General features: G+C 47.1%; 1 protein-coding gene across 6 annotated transcripts in view; it reads left to right on the forward strand.

The window, feature by feature from the left end:
- Positions 1-18,638, forward strand: part of ETV4 (ETS variant transcription factor 4) — a 40,773-nt gene extending 22,135 nt beyond the window's left edge. For 2 of the 6 annotated variants that reach the window (XM_053266012.1, XM_053266015.1), the window contains 9 exons: positions 418-471; positions 3,837-3,963; positions 5,538-5,612; positions 7,350-7,603; positions 11,290-11,355; positions 12,695-12,763; positions 14,793-14,959; positions 15,227-15,328; positions 16,776-18,638. In XM_053266012.1, the coding sequence (XP_053121987.1) occupies positions 418-471; positions 3,837-3,963; positions 5,538-5,612; positions 7,350-7,603; positions 11,290-11,355; positions 12,695-12,763; positions 14,793-14,959; positions 15,227-15,328; positions 16,776-16,988 (1,127 nt within the window). In that variant the 3' untranslated portion in view covers positions 16,989-18,638. Of the gene's footprint in view, positions 1-417; positions 472-635; positions 3,715-3,836; positions 3,964-5,537; positions 5,613-7,349; positions 7,604-8,327; positions 8,449-9,557; positions 9,658-11,289; positions 11,356-12,694; positions 12,764-14,792; positions 14,960-15,226; positions 15,329-16,775 lie in introns of those variants that run through there. The other 4 variants (XM_053266014.1, XM_053266013.1, XM_053266018.1 and 1 more) reach the window with 4 other exon arrangements.
- The last annotated feature ends 572 nt before the right edge of the window (positions 18,639-19,210 follow it).

Here is a 19,210-nt window from a genome sequence, read left to right on the forward strand (position 1 = left end):
CCTTTCTTCTTGTGCCCAGCTATGGAATGGATTGTTTGGCTTGATCTGCGAAGGCTGATGGGTTCGCCAGCCAGACTTCTGAGTCAGGGTTGGCCTTGATGGTCTTTGCTTATTTTCCAACTCTGTGAATGCAACATCTTGAGATTGGTATTGCACGAAGAAAAGGGAAAGGGCAGACAAACAGCCAGGTTTGGATGCTCAAAAGAAGGAAGGAAAGAGCCAGGTTTAATGGGCGAATCTACTGGGGAAAAGATTACGTAGAAGTGATTGCAATCCCAAGGGAAGGCAGGCGCTTGTCTCCTGGCAGTGATCCGTTCCCGTCTCGAATGTAGCCGGTTTCTTTCCTAGTGCCTGGTTTTAATAGAGCCTTGAACTGGATGCCAAGTGTTACCCATCCTCCTTTCTTGCACTTTGCAGCTCAGGTTCCAGACAGCGATGAGCAATTTGTGCCTGATTTTCATTCAGAAAACTGTAAGTACTGCGAGGAGGGGAAGGGAGAGGAGGGGAAGGCAGGGCCTTCTTGGGGAAGACCAGGATGACACTGGAACGGTGGGAAAACGCCAGGTCCGGCGCAGTGCTAAGACAGCCATGGGCTTCCGTCCAGCTATCTCTGCCCGGGATTGCTCTGTAAGACTAATTCTGCTGTGGGCATCAGTTTCCTTTTAAATTACAGGTCTTCTTGTCTCTTCAATATTGCTAATATTTTTATTTTATTAGACGTCTACCCCACCTTAAAATTAAAAAAAAAAGTTCAAGACAGTTTGTAAACACAATTTTAAAACCACAACGAACCTATTAAGCTGCCTTATACTGAGTCAGACCATTGGTCCATCTAGCTACTGTCTACCCTCACTGGCAGCAGCCCTCCAGGGTTTCAGACAGGGATCTTTTCCAGTCCCCCTGGAGATGCCAGGGCTTGAACCTGGGACATTCTGCATGCAAAGCAGGTGCTCTAAAACGGATCTATGGCCCCACTCCCTCATAATAATAATCAACAATAAATGAACTCTTTTAAAATGTAAACCTAAAGTCATCTTAAAAAAAAAAAAGCAAGCACAAAAATAATGAATGAGACCCAGAAGAGCAGGAGCAATTCCCTCCTTTTGAACATACGCTAGTCTTTGGAAAGATATTTGGGGTTGTAGAGAGTGATCTGCTCTCAGTGTTTAAAAATGTCAAACGTTGTTGCAGATCTATATTTAGGGATATGAACACCTCCTCCCTCCCATGAATCAGAATTTTGGTGAAAATGTATTGCAGTTTTTGGAGTTCCAAAATTGTAACAAACGGAAGCCACTTAACTAGAAAGTGATTTTCTTGCAACCTCCCTTAACTTGGTTTTGTTTTGTTTTTTAAATTTGATCATTTCAAAACTTTTTGTAGCCATTTGCCCAGAGCCATGGCCACAGGGGGGTCTGGCCCTCAATGGCATTTTAAGCCCCCTTTCTGAATTTGATTTATCTCTTTGAAAATAAACATGTAAATGTCTAGCCCCCTTTTTTTTAACTTATGGAGAGAGAAGAGAGAAGGTAAGAAATCATAATATTATGCCTGTTGCTCACTTAGAAGCAAAAACTATGACCACCTTCCAGTGTTTGGCCCATGAATACAAAGGCACTGAAATAACACCAAGCCCTTGTTTTTAAGGTTTATTTCATTAATATTCAGTACAAATAAATATGTAAACATATTTGCCATTACTGTCCAGACTGTACTGAATTTATTCAGACCTACCACACATGGTCTGTGGGTCCTCTTTGATTTGATTTGAATGATTGTGTGAACTGGGCCTTAAGGAAAGTTTTTTAAATCAAGGGTGTGCATGTAAAAAAAAAAATCATATGGGACTCCATTTGTTTTCATCATTTATATTTTAATTTATTTTGGAACTATTTGGGCTTTGAGTCATTTACTTTGGGATCAGTGTTCTCTCTAACAGCGAACTCCATATGTGGTTGACTACAACTCCCATAACCCCCAAGCAAAAGCCATTGCAGCTGGGGATTCTGAGAGTTGTAGTCAACAACATCTGGGAATCCCACTTAGAGGGAACACTATTTGGCACTCTTTGGAAGGTCCTGATTCATTTCTGTATGTTTCTATTAAAAATACCTTTACTTGAAACATAGGAAGCTGCCTTATACTGAGTCAGACCATTGGTCCATCTAGCTCAGTACTGTCTACACAGACTGGCAGCAGCTTCTCCAAGGTTTCAGGCAGGAGTCTTTCTCAGCCCTGTCTTGGAGATGCCAGGTGGGAACTTGCAACTTTCTGCATGCAAGCATGCAGGTGCTCTTCCCACTGCTTGAGGGGAAGCTCTTACAGTGCTCACACATGTAGTTTCCCATTCAAATGCAAACCAGGACAGACTCTGCTTAGCAAAGGGAACAATTCATGCTTGCTGCCACAAGTTCATATCTCCTCCCAGGACAATATGGGACAAAAATACGTCCCAAACCCTGAAACCACTTGGTTTCACAGTCACCTGCATTAGCGGTGGCAGGAACTGCAGTGCACAACAACCTCTAGGTGAGTACCATCTTGAATACCCATTCAGAATGGAGTTTCTTCCACCAGGCGTATAGATGGGGTTGAAAACTAAGTAAAAGTAATAGGTTTTTAAAATATTTTTTACATCCCCACAAGTAAATCATTGGTTCCAAAAGCAAATCCCTTTTGTACTCATCACATTCATTTCAGAACATATAGAAAACAAATAGAATGAGACTTGTTTCCCCCCGAAAAAACAAATGCATACCCCTCATTTTTGTGAGTGGTCAGAAGTAGGGTTTGTGAGTGGTCAGAAGTAGGGTTGCCATGCCCCCCGGAATTCCGGATTTCACCTGGATTTTAAGCGTCTCATCCAGTTTGCTTAGCTCACTCAGATTCGCCCGGATTTCAGCTTTCTTTCTTTCTTTTTAAAGCTAAGCTCTAGCCCTTGTAAAAGTGGAGTTCTGGAGCAAAACATGCAGTCCTTATTCTGCTCAAAAAGTATTTTCAAGCCAGTTTACACAATATGCAAATTAGGCACCCGGACTTGGAAAGCCAGAATACAGCAACCCTAGTCAGAAGGCCAGGGTCAGTCTGGGCCTGTACAATTTCTGAATGAATATAGAAACAAGGGAAGCTGTGGCTATTCCCCAGACACCCTTTGCTGGTTGAACAGCTGGGATTTCTGCTGCTGGGATCTAAAAACATTCATTTTCTGGTCCTGTGGAGTCCTAATGTTATGCAGCACCCAATGAAAATGTTGCTCTTAGTTTTGCGTTTTGGATGTGGGTGAGAGGAATCCTTGCCCGCCGTCCCAACTTTGACTTACTGAAGCTTTGCCTGTTAGTAGCTGATTTACCGAGCAAGGAGACACCAGTGCAGCCAGAGAGCAGCTGATCAGCACTTCCCAACTAATCAGGGCCCTCTCCTCGGTGGCCCCTTGGAGTGAAGGAGATAATGAAGAAAATAGGGAGGGGTGGAGCCGGGGGGGCCTTCAGGAGTTGGGGCCCCCCGGGTTCTTTGAACCCATCCGCTCAGTTATAGCTACACCCCTGCAACTAACTGAACCAGTGTGCCAGGGAAGGGAATGTTTGACGACCTTCTCGCCTTCCTTGGGAAGTCCTCTGTGCCACCTGAAAATGTGTCCCTGTGGAAGACATATTTTCAGGTGGCCCCAAAGGCTTCTTGGGGAAGGGAAAGGTGTTGAAAGTTGCCCCTTCACTGGTACAGTTAGTTGGGAAGTGCTGTTAGGCAGCCTTTTTGCAGCACTGCTGTCTGCTTGCTCTGTATGTCAGCCACTGTACACAGAAGGGATGTGCCCTGACGTCTTCATTTCCTTTTTCCAGTAGCCCTTCATAGTCCTCCAGCCAAGATCAAGAAAGAACCACAGAGCCCATGTTCAGAAGCATCCGGGTCCTGCAGGCACAGACAGCCTTTTCAGTACCGCAGCCGGGAGCAGTGCCTTTATGCCAGGTAACGCTGTCGGGGAGCAGGCCCAGGGTGTCACTTGAAGCGTTTCTGCCTTGCTGTGCTCCAGCCTCTGTGGCTTACGACACAGCTGCCCATGGCCTCATCCCGGTTCGGAATGACCTTTCCGGTGTTCATGAGGACAATGGTTCATCCATTCAGCCTTCTTCAGAGGGTGACCAGCCAAGAGGCCCCAGGCCGGTTTGCAAGCTGCATCCAGAGGCAGTGTCCACCTCTTTTCATTAAGCCCCAAGACCTGACAGTCAGCCCATTCACCTGACCATTTTGGAATGGGTAGGAGGCCTAGGGTTGCCATATTCCAGTTTCTCAAATCCCGGTGGCCTAATCTGCATAGTATACAAATTATGTGGGAACTAATTTGCATTTTATTTATTTATTTATTTATTTGTATTTGTATTGATTTGTATACTTCCCCCTCCTCCCCTCCCCTCCCATGTGATCGGATCCAGGGTAAAATCCAGGCAATCCAGGCAGCGCATTTGAAATCTGTGTAAATCCAGGTGGAATTTAGCAGCTGGCTGGAGGAGCCAAAATCCAGTGGCTACTCTAAATTTGGGGGGACATGGCAACCCTAGTAGGAGCTCAGGAGAGATGTTACCCTGCACCTAACATATGGGCATCACCTCTTCTTGGCTCTGCAAACCCACGAGCACAGCTCCATCCCAAAGCTCCATGGCTGAGCTCAGCAGCTGCAAGCCCCACCCCTCCATGCAAAGTCCTTCAAGGGCGTGTATGCCTTCCCAGCATGCTTTGCATTTTCAGCAGACTGGAAATGCTTCATAAGGTCAGTGGCTGCTGTCCCATTGTCCATGAAGGAGCAAGAGGTGGATGCAGCCCTGACAAAGCTGCTCCAGCCTTGGGAACATAGAGTGCGCTTTGCAGGCTAGCAAATCCATTGACAGCAACTGCAGTAGCCACAGTCCTCTGGTTCCCATATGGGGGAGGACATGGCACATACCATTCAACCAGGTAGAAGAGGTTTGAGAGTTCTCATAACCAGAGAATCAGGGTAGAGGGGCTCTCCCTCTCTTCCACCCTGAGTTAATACTTGAGTACAAAAGCTGGGTAACCCAGGCTTGAGGGAAATGCATGAGAAAAGCAGATCATGCAAATCTGGGTAGCTCAACTCCTACTCTGATTTTAACAGTCGTGAGATCCAGCCTAGAGTTATCATTTCTTTAGATCCGGGACTTTAGCTGAAGGCTGTAGTAGCCACAGCCTCAACTCTAATAATAGATGAGCCTTCCATCTATTATTTTATTTTATTTTATTTTATTTTATTTTATTTTATTTTATTTTATTTTATTTTATTTTATTTTATTTATATACCACCCTTCCAAAAATGGCTTGGGAGGTTTACATCAAAATATAAACAATTAAATTCAATTAACAATTAAAATCATGTAAATATTATAATCATTAACATGCACACTTGTTGTATGAGTACTGAACATAACGTGTGAATGGGCCTAAAATTACGCTGAGAGGAATGGAAGATGTAGGCAGGAGCAATAAAGATGTACAACTTGCTAAAAATCAGTGCTTGTCTGTGTCTCTAGGCAAGACTCGAACTTCATGAGCCCCCACGGGCCACCCCAGGCTGCGCCCAGCCGGGTGTACCTTATGGAACAAAGGTGAGCCATGGCCAGGTGTAGGTATGTTTATTGGTCTCCCATTCTCTCCTAGAGGATCAAGGCAGGTAGCATACAGTATTTTAAAACAGAAACTCTTATCTTTCCTCCCCCCTTCCAAGATACTGCTCCCCAGGTGTCACCTCCAGCCACCAAATACCAGCTCAAAAAGGAGGACCTTAATGCTACTTCTGATGTATATTCAGATTACAGTGCTCAACATATGAAGCTGTCTACTGAGTTGGGCCATTGGCCGGTCGAGCTTAGTATTGCCAACACTGTCTGGCAGCTTCTATCTGAGGTTTCAGGCAGGGGTTTTCTCAGCCCTACCTGGAGATCCTGGGGATTGCACTTAGGGCTTTTGGCACATGCTTTACCATTGGTTTACCAGGGATGTTGCTGGAGTTGGTATGGGTGAGGACAGAGGTGGAGGAGAGATAGTTTGCATCTATAAGATACCCCTAGGACAGGGGTGGCCCGTGAACACTCCTCCGGGGGGGGGGCTTCTTTAAGTGTAAACGGATTTACACTTAAAGAAGCTGCCCCCCCCCGGAGGCGTGTTCATGGGCCACGCCTGCCCTAGGTTATACTCCAGTTTGGGAATCACTAGGATGGCTCTCATGGCCAGCAATAGTCCTAAACGAGTCTGGGAGCTGTGCAGAGTGTTTTGTGATCATGTGAGAGTACAAAACAAGGTAGGAGGTGCAGGCAGCGATAGCCTGCAAGGCTTGTGCTGGATAGGAGGACTCCGTCTCACTCCTACCCAGCAGCTGTAGCCAGCAGTTTAATCAGGTTGGAGGATAAGCTCTTCTACTAAGCTTCTACTGCCTTACACACAGTCAATTCCTCTGCCTCCTACCCTGCTCTTTATTTCCACATGCTCGCAAAACAGGAGTGCACACAGCTGCTAAACTTGGGTAGGATGCTTTTCCTATCCTCTTGAGGATCGTGTGAACTCGCTCACTGTAGTGGCAGCTGATATGGGTGGATCGAGGGACAGTACATGAGCCTCAGGTGAGCCTCTTTCTCACTCCTCCTGCCCTGTCCCGGCTGCTCACTCTCCTTCACCACAGCCGGCATTAACCCCTTGCTTGTAGGGGTGTGCATGGAACCGGTTCAGACGGTCCGGTCTGTTCGGTCGAACCGGTTCGACCTGGTTCGACCCAGTTCGAGGGCTATGCTTGTAAAGGGCAATCCAGTGAGGATTCCTCTTTACAAGCAAAAGAGTGGGGGAACCCTTTAAAAGTGTTCTAAGGGCGGCCAGGAGGCAGAGGGGCGGCAGCGAGAAGGTACCTTACCAGCTTAGTCAGTGGCAATGGTGGGGCGGCAGCTCCTCTAAACCCCGCCAGCACTACCCCCCAGCAGTGCAGCTTGGTGGCGGATTCTCCTATACAAGCTTAGCTCTCGAACTTGGGCAAACCTGTCTGTATCGGACCAGGCTTGGTCCAGTTCGAGTTTGAACCAGTCGAACCAGTTCTGTACACTCTTTGCTTGTGGACTGGTTGTTCACTGGGTTGGGAAACTCCGCAAATGACCAGCCCGCACACAAAGGGCTAATGCCACGGCTGGGTGTGGCAAGGGAGAGCCAGGCAGACGGACCAGGCAGAGGACTGAGAACGAGCTTCACCTGAGGCTCATGTGCCACCACCAGCCCAGTTCACCCCTACTGGCTGCCACTGGCCTGCCGTCTTAAACTATCAGTTGCTCTCTTCAACCCACTGTCTTTCTCTACCACTCCAGCCCGTCGTACCAGCTGCCTACTGAGACAGGCCAATCCTTCTCCACCTCTCAGTCGGCCTTGGGATCTGACCCTCCAGTTGCTTATCAGCGCCCACTCTCTGCCCCCTGCCTGCCATACCCTCCGCAGGGCTTCAAGCAAGAGTTCCATGACCCTATGTATGAACAGGCGAACACCCTGGGGGCCAGTAGCAGCTCCCAGTACACAGCAGGAATGGTGATCAAGCAAGAACAGATGGACTATGCATATGACACAGGTAGGGCCCAAGAGGGTCAGGCGCAGGGAGGAGACAACCAGTCCTCACGGGTATGTCGATGTCCACCAAAAACTGCAACTGGATTTTCTATTGGTTGAACTGTCTTTGACTTCCCTGGGAACCCTGGGAATTGTAGTTTGGGATCTTGTTCTTCAGTGGGCAGTTGCAAATGGGGGTTAGAATTTTGCAGCCTGAGGAAGATTTCTATCCTCTTAGAGGCTATCTATCTATCTAACTATCTATCTATCTATCTATTTTATGTGAGAGATGCATTTTCCGCTTTCCCAAGCACATCCAAAACGGCCAACATCATAAGTTTCAAACAATATAAATAACATAATTAAACAATATTGCAATAAAACGGTCGAAAATGAGACTGAAATGGCAGTGAACAAGTTGATCTAGTGAGAACCAATCTGCCTACATTCCTTTCACGATCCCTGTAACTGGAATAAATTTGGTCCAAATCGGTTTGACAGTTCACAAGTTAGCTCACTTGAGCCTCATCATTCATGTGTCCACCATCTTGAATCAAGGTGCATGACATCATCACAAACTACTCCGTTGAGGAGTCCCTACAACTGTACCTGATTTGGTTCATATTGGGCCAAGCATTGCGAAGTTGCTGGGGGCGGGAGGGGACACACACACACACGGAATGCCGGGTGATCTCATATGCTTACTGGAAAGTAGGCTAAAAGTGATAGTATCAGCAAATCTACTAAAGAGCCAGCAAGAACAAACTAAGAGATCTGTAGGCCAAAAGCCTGTTTCTTTTTTAAAAAAGTATTTTTAGTGGTGGTGGGGAGGAAGGCCATTCGAGGAGAATGAAGCAAGTCTCCCCGGTAAGGAGTTCCACAGCAAGGATCCAGCAACTGAAAATAGCCCTTTCCCATGTCCCAAACCAAATAACTCAGATGTTGGTGAGATGGGAAGGAGAGCCTCCATTAAAGAGCTTAATTGATGAGCCAGCTCATCTGGCGTCTTTTTCTTTCAGCTTCATCTGTTTTCCAGGCCAGAAGCAACCACATTGGGTTGGTTTCTGTGCTAAGCTCTATCGTTTGCAAACTGGCGCTTTGGGTGTGTGTGAGACCAAATTGCTATTTTTAGATGAGCCTGCTCCACTTTTGCACATCTGGCTATGGAATGATAGCCTGTCAGGTGTTGCAAGGTTCTATGAAGACTTCATTCGGGGCCAGCTGCCGGTTTTTGTCGAGCCCCCAGACCAACTGTGCAGTATACTCCTGCAAACCTGTTCTCCCCACCCCAGGCAGAAGCGGCCTGTCCCTCCTCCACTGAGACTGCAGCTTTCATTCCACACTTCCTGCTTGTCTGCAGAGCCCCAAGAGAGAGATTGAGAGTGTAGATTAGGGCTCTCACTGGGCCGAGGGCTCAGCAATTCAGCCACCCATGCCTTGCTCAACCTTTCTGCATGACTTACCAGGAAAAATAATCAACACCCCTGTCACTCTTTAAATGACCTTTCCCCCCCGCTTGCTGGTGCAGATTTTGTGCTTTCCTTTCCATCCATCTCTTGCTCAAGTTGCACTGTTTCCCCCCTGCCCTCCTTGCCCCAAAATCTACATTGAATTGAGAATTCTGTTGCAGCGGGAGAGGAGGATTCTTGTACAATTGGCAACCTTGAAATGCTAGCAAAGCAGGGAGGAGAGAGAGACAGAGAGACAGTGGCTCTGTTCCCCCTGGCATTGCATAACCTTGAGCCTCCGCCCTCCCTGCGGCTTGGCACCGAGCCTGCCTGTCCCTGGATGGGATGGAGAGGAATTTCATTCACAAAATGGAGGCCCAGGAAACGGGGCTCCAGGCTGGGGTGTCAGATTTCACCGTGCCGGCTCTCCTTATGGGCAGCTGACATCCGCACACACAGGCTGGTAACACAAGGCGAGCCTTGGATCACTGCCCAGAGAAAGCCAGGACGTGTGGAGAAAGTGACGACTTCCTCACTCGGGGCACAGAAACGCCTGCTCTGAGCTGCGATGCCTTTGGCTGCCAAGTAGAAAACAGCACAGCCCTTGCAGCTGCTCGCTTCCCCTGTGGTGAGCCATGAAAGCCCGACCTGACCTGCCCTTTTCTCTCTAGTGCGCGTTCCAAACTCTAGTGAGTGTTCCAAATGTGAATTCTGGCTTCCCGGAGAAGGATGTTGAGCTATCCATGGTAGCCCCTCACCCTACCGTTGTTCTATGTGCGTAGATAACCTGTTTCAATAGCTATATTGAACTATAGGTAGTTCCGCTGTTGTTGAACTACAACTCCCATCATCCCCAGCCACAATTTTGTAGGCAATCCTGGGCTTTCCAGCTGTTGTACTACAACTCCCATCATCCCCAGCCACAATTTTGTGGCTAGGGAAGATGGGAGTTGTAGTACAACAGCTGGAAAGCCCAGGATTGCCTACGCTTGAACTATAGCAAGAGTTTCCAACCTGTGGTGCTCCAGGGAGAGGAGAGCTGGTCTGGTGGTAGCAAGCATGACTTGTCCCCTTAGCTAAGCAGGGTCTGCCCTGGTTGCCTTTGAATTGGAGACTAGAAGTGTGAGCACTGTAAGATATTCCCCTTAGGGGATGGAGCCACTCTGGGAAGAGCGGAAGGTTCCGAGTTCCCTCCCTGGCATCTCCAAGTTAGGGCTGAGAGAGATTCTTGCCTGAAACCTTGGAGAAGCCGCTGCCAGTCTATGAAGACAATACTGAGCTAGATAGAACTATGTTCTGACTCAGTATATGGCAGCTTCCTATGTTCCTAGATGTTGCTGAACTACAACTCCCATCATCCTCAGCTACTGCTTATTGTGGCTGGGGATGATGGGAGTCATAGTTCAGCAACATCTGGACCACAGGTTAGGAACTCTTGAACTATAGAATAAATGCCCACGAGGGCAGCAGCATTTGTTGGCTGAATCTGTTCGATCAGAGAGTTCAGAATCTTTGGGGCCCCAGATGGTGTTGGACTACAACTCCTGTCATCCCTAGCCACAGTGTTGGACCCCTAGTCCAACAGCATCTAGCATCCCAAACTTGGGAACCCCTGAGTTAGATTGATTAAAATCACAACTAAGTTACCTCCTGTTAAGTATTCAGCATACTTTTAAAAAATGATTTTTCATACAAGTACTTGTAAGAACTGCAGAGGGCTAGCACCATTTTAGAAGAGGCATTCCTGCCTGGTTGAGAAAGGATGGGAATGCCTCTTCTGAAATTAAGTCTGCTGAATGACTGCTGTAAAAACAGAGCAAGTGTGCTTTCCCCCCTTTAGAACAGGGGTTCCCAACCTGCGGCCCTCCAGATGTTGCTGAACTACAATTCCCATCATCCCAGCCACAATAAGTTGTAGCTGGGGGTGATGGGAATTGTAGTTCAGCAACATCTGGAGGGCCATAGGTTGGGGACCCCCTGCTTTAGAACATTCCCCCCTCATATGCAAATATATGCAGATTTGAACCGTTAAGACTCCTACAGTTAAGATTTCTTTAATTTGGTGACAGCCCTAGCTTCCACAACTCAGCGTTCAGATAAATTCACTGCAAATAGGACAGGGCCTTGCACTTCAAAGGCTGTCATTTTGCATAGGGGGAAAATGGAGCCAACTTCTCCTGCGTCCTGTAGTGTCCATAACACCAGAGGGAGGATGCAAAAACTTGTCTACTCATTTCTGTGCTTTTGATCTGTCTTGCAGATGTTCCGAGCTGCCATTCAATGTATGTGAATGTGGAAGGATTCCCGGGACATCCCAACCCTGATGGCACGTTAAGTGAAAAACCTGGGAACAACTATTGTTGCCTGAAAATTCATTCCCTCTGTTCTTTGGGCTCATTTAAGTAGGGAAGTGACAGGGTGGAGGTTACTGGTCTCAAGGGAAAGGTTGACTCTGTCGGGGTGGTCCTTTCATGAAGCAAAGTGAGGCAGTTGCCTCAAGTGGTGGGTTTTAGGGGTGGCAAAATACCCTCTGCCACCTCACTTGCCTTTTTCTGCCTCTTTACTCTCAGAGCCGTCTGAGCTGTTCTTTACTGAGAGGTGGCACAGGAACTGCTCAACAAGACGTCACCCTAAGACAGTCCTCCACCACTGCTCCCCTCTCCTAGCCCCATGTACCCTCCTACCTCTCCGGCACCAGGCTAGGAATAAAATGGGGAAGGAAGTGGGAAAGGAAATGAGGAAAGAACAAGAAGAGGACAGGGGACGTTCTATAGCAAGGGTTGGCAATCTTTCACAAATGGTGTGTCAAGACTTCATTTATTCACACGAATTTAAGGTTTCGTGTGCCAGTATTACATTTTAATGTAGAAGTCTCTTTCTATATTTAATTAATCTAGTGTTGTATTTTTAAAAATGCTTAATAAGCCTAATTTTAAAATAAATTAAAATGCAGATCTTATCAGTTTAGTGTGATCCATAAAATAAAATAAAATAAAATAAAATAAAATAAAAGCCCAGTCTAAGCTTTGTTTCTGGACAAGCAGAATTTCTGTGAAACTCCCACTAGATGTGGAGGAATTCCAACATCCCTTTCTGGACACAGCGGGGAAAGATGATCAAGCAGAGAAGAACTGGCTCCTGCTAAGTTCAGTGGTGCAGCCGCTCATAGGAGTCTGTGTGAATGTTCCTCAAAATTATTGTGCATGCCACTTTTGGCACCCATTCCATAAGTTGCCCAACCCTGTGTCTGGCAAAAGGATCTCCAAGAGCTACTGCTGAGCTGGATGTACCAGTGGCTTGACTCCTGGTCAGACAGCACCATATGTTCAGGAAGGATTCCGCCAGTACATATGAAATGGTAATGAAGTACATATGGTAATGGTAATTTCTGAGCATTGCAAAGTTTCTTCACTACTGTAATTATAGCCTAGTATTGCACATCTAGTGTAGGGTGGACAGCAGAAAGCAGAGGCTCTTCAGTTGCTTATACCAAGAGAGTGAAGATGATCCTGGGAGCTTTTATAGGAATTGGGGTTGTCACATGACCAGCCCTAGCCAATCAGAAGGAAATTCTGATAGCTAACCCTAGATGATGCTTCACTCAGCCTCAGGAGGGGAACCTTTCAGCTACACGTCAGATCCCTGTCGTTTGCTCTCTTTTGCAGGGTACAGTTATGAAAAACAGATGCGGCCATTTGCGGATGATGTTTGTGTTGTCCCAGAGAAGTTTGAAGGTCAGACAAAATCATGCTGGTCTTTCATCTGCAGAGATGACCCTGACCGTATATTAGAGCTAGGAAGATATTTTGCCTACACTCAGTATTTTGAAAAAAAGAAAAAAGAATACAGACAAGAATTCGGAAATATCACTCCTAAATCTTGGTTCCTACCCACTGCAAAGAAGAGCCCAACATATAACCCCAAAATACAAGAGAACCTCGCTATTTGCGGCACCGCGAATCCGTGGAGTGTCTAATAGACACCAGTTTCCAGTATCCATGGATACGATAGGGTTGAAAACCACATATCCACGGTTGCTAGAGGGCCGGAAGTGACTGTGGAGGTCACTTCTGCCCTCTATTTTGACTAAAGGGGGCAATTTGTGGCCCGTTTCTTCACAAAATTGGACTTTTTTGGTGATTTTTCAAGCCATTTAGTCCTTTGGGGGTTATTCTGGGGCACGTGGGGGAACTGCAGAGCATGCTACAGTAAAGTTCTGGGCCAGTTTTGGCTGTTTTTTCAAATTTTCCCCTCTGCCCTGGAACCTAACCCCACTTTCCCCATAGCTGTAATGCCTCATTACTCGTGGTTCCTTTCCTCACGATAGTAGTTGAGGAATGGAACCCCCACGAGTAATGAGATTCTCATTAAATATGAGAATAAGGAGACTACTGAATATAGGAAATAAAGAGATACTAAAAAACGCATTCAAACCAGGATTCAATCCTAGTTATCCATCCTGGTTAAATGTTGATTTAGCAGAGTGGTTTGATCAGGATTGCCCTGAAATTCTAGGTTCTCACAATCAATTTCACAGGGCTCACTAACCTTGATTAACATTTAAACCGGGATCCATGTGATTGTGGGAAGAGAGCTGGTCTTGTGGTAGCAAGCATGACTTGTCCCCTTAAGCTAAGCAGGATCCGCCCTGGTTATATACGAAAGGGAGACTAGAAGTGTGAGCTCTGTAATATATTCCCCTTAGGGGATGGCTCGCTCTGGGAAGAGCATCTAGGCTCCAAGTTCGTTCCCTGGCATCTCCAAGATAGGGCTGAGAGAGATTCCTGCCTGCAACCTTGGAGAAGCTGCTGCCAGTCTGTGTAGACAATACTGAGCGAGATGGACCTATAGTCTGACTCAGTATATGGCAGCTTCCTATGTTCCTATGTGCACACAGCCCTAATTTTTTTAAAGGCCATCTAGTGGCCAACCTTTTATCTTGCAGAAGTGAATCCCATAAATTAAAGAGGCATTCATTTGTTCACAGTTAATAACAAGAACTAGACCCCAGATAAATTGCAGCTCCCCACTACCATATTTGTAAAGGCAACCCATGTTTAGGAGCAAGGGATGACCTCTGTTATGGATTGTTCTCCGCAGGACTTAGGAACATAAAAGACTTGCTGGATGGGGCAAAGGTCCACCTACTCCAGCATCCTGTTTCCTTCAGTGTCCAATCAGATGCCTTTGGGAAGTCCACAAGGGCATAAAGGCAATACCCCTCCTCTGTTATTGTTCTCAGCAGCTGATATTTAGTGGCATACTGCCCTTGAACATGGAGGTTCTATTTATTCATCATGACAAGTAGTCATTGATAGACATGTCCTCCATGTATTTGCCTAATCCCCTTTTAAAGCCATCTAAGCAAGTGGCACATTGTGGCAGTGAGTTCTCTAGATTCATTATGTATTTTGTGCAGAAGTTTTTGCTGTTGTTTGTTCTAAATCTACCGCTCACCAGTAGATGACCCCAATTCTAGTATTCATATTGAGGCAGGATTTAATCTAGGAACGTGTTTTGAATGTCTGAACACAGCCCTGGAATATACAAAGTAATAATAAAGATGGGATTTCTGAGCATGTGCAGAGTACCTGTCCCTCGCTACCGAGGGGAAAACAAGGCTAGGGCAGTGGCTTTGGTGTCTGGAAAGGACTGAATGCCAGCACTTCCTTTCTCACAAATGAAGCACTGAGAACTGTGCAAGAAGAGGGTTAATATCGGCATAGAGTTTCCCCCTTTCATTGCATTTATTGTGCTTGGCAGGGGACATCAAACAAGAAGGGGGTGGCTATCAGGGCCCTCCTTATCAGCGGCGAGGATCTCTGCAGCTCTGGCAGTTCCTGGTGGCCTTGTTGGATGATCCCAGCAACTCCCACTTCATTGCCTGGACGGGCCGGGGAATGGAATTCAAACTCATTGAACCAGAAGAGGTAAGCAGCCCTTTCCCTTTCCTCTCTTCTCCCTCCACCTACAAGCCCAGCCCCATAAATGTGTGGCTGACAATTGCCAAGAAGGCAAGGGCACTCTGCACATTCTCAGAGGCTTTCTTGCCACCTGGCTTGCAGGCCCTGGAAAAAAAGCAGCCCCCTCAGATCCATACGGGAACCTTTTTCTTGAGGTTTCAAGGCCTTGCTATGCGTCCCTCACTGCCTTTTCTCTGTTCTTTCCTCCCTCCCTCCTCTGGCTTAACCCTGCAGGTAGCACGACTTTGGGGCATCCAGAAGAACCGCCCAGCCATGAACTATGACAAACTGAGTCGCTCGCTTCGTTACTATTATGAAAAGGGCATTATGCAAAAGGTTGGTTTGCAGGAGTTGAGTTGCTACACTATATAGCCCTATCCAGACATTGTCTTGTACAAGTGAACAGATGTCTGAACACTTGGGCATGTGTTTGTGTGAATGGCTGTACCTGTGTTTGGGTCATTAGTGAACAGATCCCTCAAGTGCATGGTGCTGAAAGGAAGTGGACTGCTGTACCTTTGCTCAATGTAACATGTGAATAACTGTACCTTGGTACATTGTACCTCTGTATGAGTGTTCAACAGAATGTCTGAATAGGGCTAATGAGCTGGTGGTCTGTGTATTATGGAGCATCCAGAAAATAAGGCTGCCTGGGACCCCTTTCTTCCAACCTATAGAAGAGTCCATAGCTCAGTGAGAGAGTGCTTGCTTTACATGCAGAAGCTCTTGGGTTCAAGTCCTACCAACTCCACTAAGGAGTTATGCAGGACTTTGAAACCCTACCCAGTTTTTGATCCCCACCAGACATTCTCAAACTTCAGTTCCACCTTTGCCACTCTTAAGGGCTAGAAACTTGTTTTCAGTCTCGGTTTTCAGGCTCTTGTGGTATATACATTTGTAAACTGCATCGTGGAGTGCATCTGCGGGGTCATCCAACTTTGCCAAGAGCCACCTGCTGTAGTGGCTCTTGCAGTGGGGAGGAGAGCTGGTCTTGTGGTAGTGAGCATGAATGGCATGAAACCTTTGCTAAGCAGGAGCTGCCCTGGTTTGCATTTGGATGGGCAACTACATGTGAGCACTGTCTGCTGTAGGGGATGGGGCCATAACAATAAATTTACTTACCCTGGCATCTCCAGGTTAGGGATGTGCACGGAACCGGCGCAGGCCAGTTTGAAGGCGGTGGGGGGACACTTTTAAGGGGAGGGTGCATTTACTCCCTCCACGTCACATTTCTCCTGCTGGCGTTCTCGTAAAAACTGGTCTGGCAGGGTGGCACTGTACCTCCCTGCCGACCCGTTCCCTCCTTGGTCTGGAAGTGACCGGAAGTACCCCACGTGTGTGTGCATGTTGGCGCATGCACACCACACGTGTGCCCAATGTGCGTGTGAGCGTATGCGACGCACGCACGCACGCACGCAGGGTACTTCCCAACCAAGGAGGGAGTGGGGCGGCAGGGAGGTACGCTGCCATCCTGCTGGACTGGTTTTTAAGAGAGTGCCAGAGGAGGGAATGCAGCAGGAGGGTAAGTGCACCCTCCCCCACCCTTAAAAGTGTCCCCCCTGCCTTCGAAGCACCAGTTGTTCGAACCTGTTCAGAGGCCCATAAAAGGGCTTCCAAACAGGTTCGTGCACATCCCTACTCCAGGTAGGGCTGGGAAAAACTTCTCTCTGAAACTCTGGAGAATTGCTGTGAGTCAGTGTAGATAAAAATGAGCTTGAGGGACCAATGGTCTGACTTGGTATAAGGCAGCTTCCTGTGTTGTGCTTGTGTTTCCCCTTTACAGGTGGCCGGCGAGCGTTACGTCTACAAGTTTGTGTGTGAGCCTGAAGCACTGTTCTCCTTGGCCTTTCCCGACAATCAGCGCCCGTCCCTGAAGGCTGAGTTTGAGTGGCATGTTAGTGAGGAAGACACAGTGCCTCTCTCCCACCTGGACGAGGGTGTCGCCTACTTGCAAGATCTGGGGGGACAGCCTTATGGGAAAGGCTACACATATTAACTGGCCACAGATGGGACAGTTCAGATGTGGGCAATTTTGTTGTGTGTGTGTGTGTGTGTACATATAAATATAAATATATATATATAAGTGAAGATGCTTGTCAGTAATCACCGATATAGAGTATTGCCTTCGCTCTCCTAGAGCTGAATCAGAATGTAAAGTGAACTGCTTTTGAAGAGAGGCAGTGTATCTGGTACCTGGAGAGCAGGGCTTGGACTTGGGTTCAAATCCTGCCTTAGCCATGGATTCACTGGGTGCCTTTGGGCATGTTGCTTTTCTTTCAGCCTCCATGGGCAAGGAGCAGTCACCTACCTCACAGGGATGTTGTGAGGACAGATAAGATAAATATTGTAAAGCACTTTGTACATTTTTAAAAAATGTTCTCTTGGTGATTAAAAGCAATTATATTAAGTTTTGAACTAGGGAGAAGCAAGGTTCCCTGGTGTGAATAGGATGCTCCCAGATTTGCATTGGTATACTCCAAATTCAGAACAGCCTTTTGATGGCTGAACAGGTGTCTCTGCTTGGATTACAGATCCTTTAGAGAGGAGGAGACTTTGCACCAGACAGGGCAGAACCACCCGTCATGCAAAGCACTTGACAGCCAAAAGGGTTGGACTGCGACTATGGTGTAACTGGCTGAGGGGGAAAGTCTGTTCCCACTGCGTGCTATAGTTGAGTTCCCTCCATTCTCCACCATAAGGGGCCAGCTGGGCTGGATCAGAGGCTGCCTGGAAACTCCACATATGCTACCTGGCATTCTAGCACTACGGTCGCAAGCATGAATTGTCCTCTTTGCTAAGTAGGGTCTGTCCCAGTTTGCATTTGAATGGGAGACTACATGTGTGAGCACTGTAAGATATTCCCCTTAGGGGATGGAGCCGCTCTGGGAAGTAGTGGTGTGCGTGGTCCGGTAGAAGCGTGATCCGGCACTTGTGGGAGTGTCTCTTTAAGGGTGGTGGTGGTAGTACTTACCCCGCCCCCCGCCGCTCTCCCCCCTCCGGCGCTGGTGCTTTTAAAAATCTTCTTGGGGCGGCAGAGTTCCTCCCTGCCGCCCCTGCCCCCGTCGTTGTCCGTCTATGCCTTAAACGAAGAAGAGCTGGCGGAGCGCATGCGCCCTTGGCGGCGCGCGTGCTTGTCTCCGCCGCGGGTGCGCGCGCGCCCGCAGCAGAGACGAGCGCGCGTGCTGCGAAGATTCCCTCCCTCGCATCTCCAGTTGGAGCTGAGAGAAAGACCCCCGCCTGCAACCTTGGAGAAGCCACTGTCAGTCTGTGTAGACACTACTGAGCTAGGTGGACTAATGCTCTGACTTGGTAAATGGCAGCTTCCTAGGTTTCTATCAACGTAATAAATTCAAGTTGTATTTATTTCTATCTTGTCCTGTGAGGCAAAGCAGTCTGATTGTTTGGGATACCTCAGAACAGAGCATTCTTGGCTGTATTTTTGTTTTTTTGATAAATGAATAGCTTGATGACTGGGATGAGCACCAGAACCTGGCTGTTTGAGGTTTGGGTGGCTTACCACTCACTCCCATCCCATTTAGTCCTATTATATGAAGCATTCCCGTTGGATTGTTTGTGGGTGCTTTGGAATAAGCATTCTGGGCTGCTTTTTCAATAAACCAGGAGGTGGGTTTTTCTAGTGATTGCATCAGGTTGTTTGTGTCTTGGCTGATGTGGTGTGTCACTTAGATTGTGTGGAATGCCTGAGAACTAGGTGTTCTGGGCTGTATTCCCGCAAACCCATTTACTACCCAGAATGGGCACTGCCATGTGGATACTTTTGGAGATGTGCACTATTACTGCCAGATGCTGTGTGACATGTTAATTTAGTTAGTTTGGATGCCTAGACTATGTCATCCTGATCAGTTTACTACTAAAGTATTTACTGCCCAGAACTGGGATTCTTTGAAGTGTTGGTAGATCATCCCATAATTCCCATCTAGTTCTTTGTTACATGTACATTTTATTAATCTGGTTGCTTTGGACATGGCAAACTTTTTATTTTAGTTTATAAATGGGGTCTTGCTGGGCACGAGTTAATATTAATATTAATAAGTGAGTTAATATTAATATTAATGCATGAGTTAGTTTTAATTATTTCTAAAATCTGTTCTTTAGTGTGTCTAACACATCCTGCTGTATTTCTGCAATTGCATAAAAAGACTGTTTTAGGCCATCCCATCTGGATGGTAAATAATTAGATGATTCAAGCCAAGCTAA

The sequence above is a fragment of the Hemicordylus capensis genome, chromosome 6 (genome assembly GCF_027244095.1).
Source record: "Hemicordylus capensis ecotype Gifberg chromosome 6, rHemCap1.1.pri, whole genome shotgun sequence".
Taxonomy (NCBI): Eukaryota; Metazoa; Chordata; class Lepidosauria; order Squamata; family Cordylidae; genus Hemicordylus; species Hemicordylus capensis.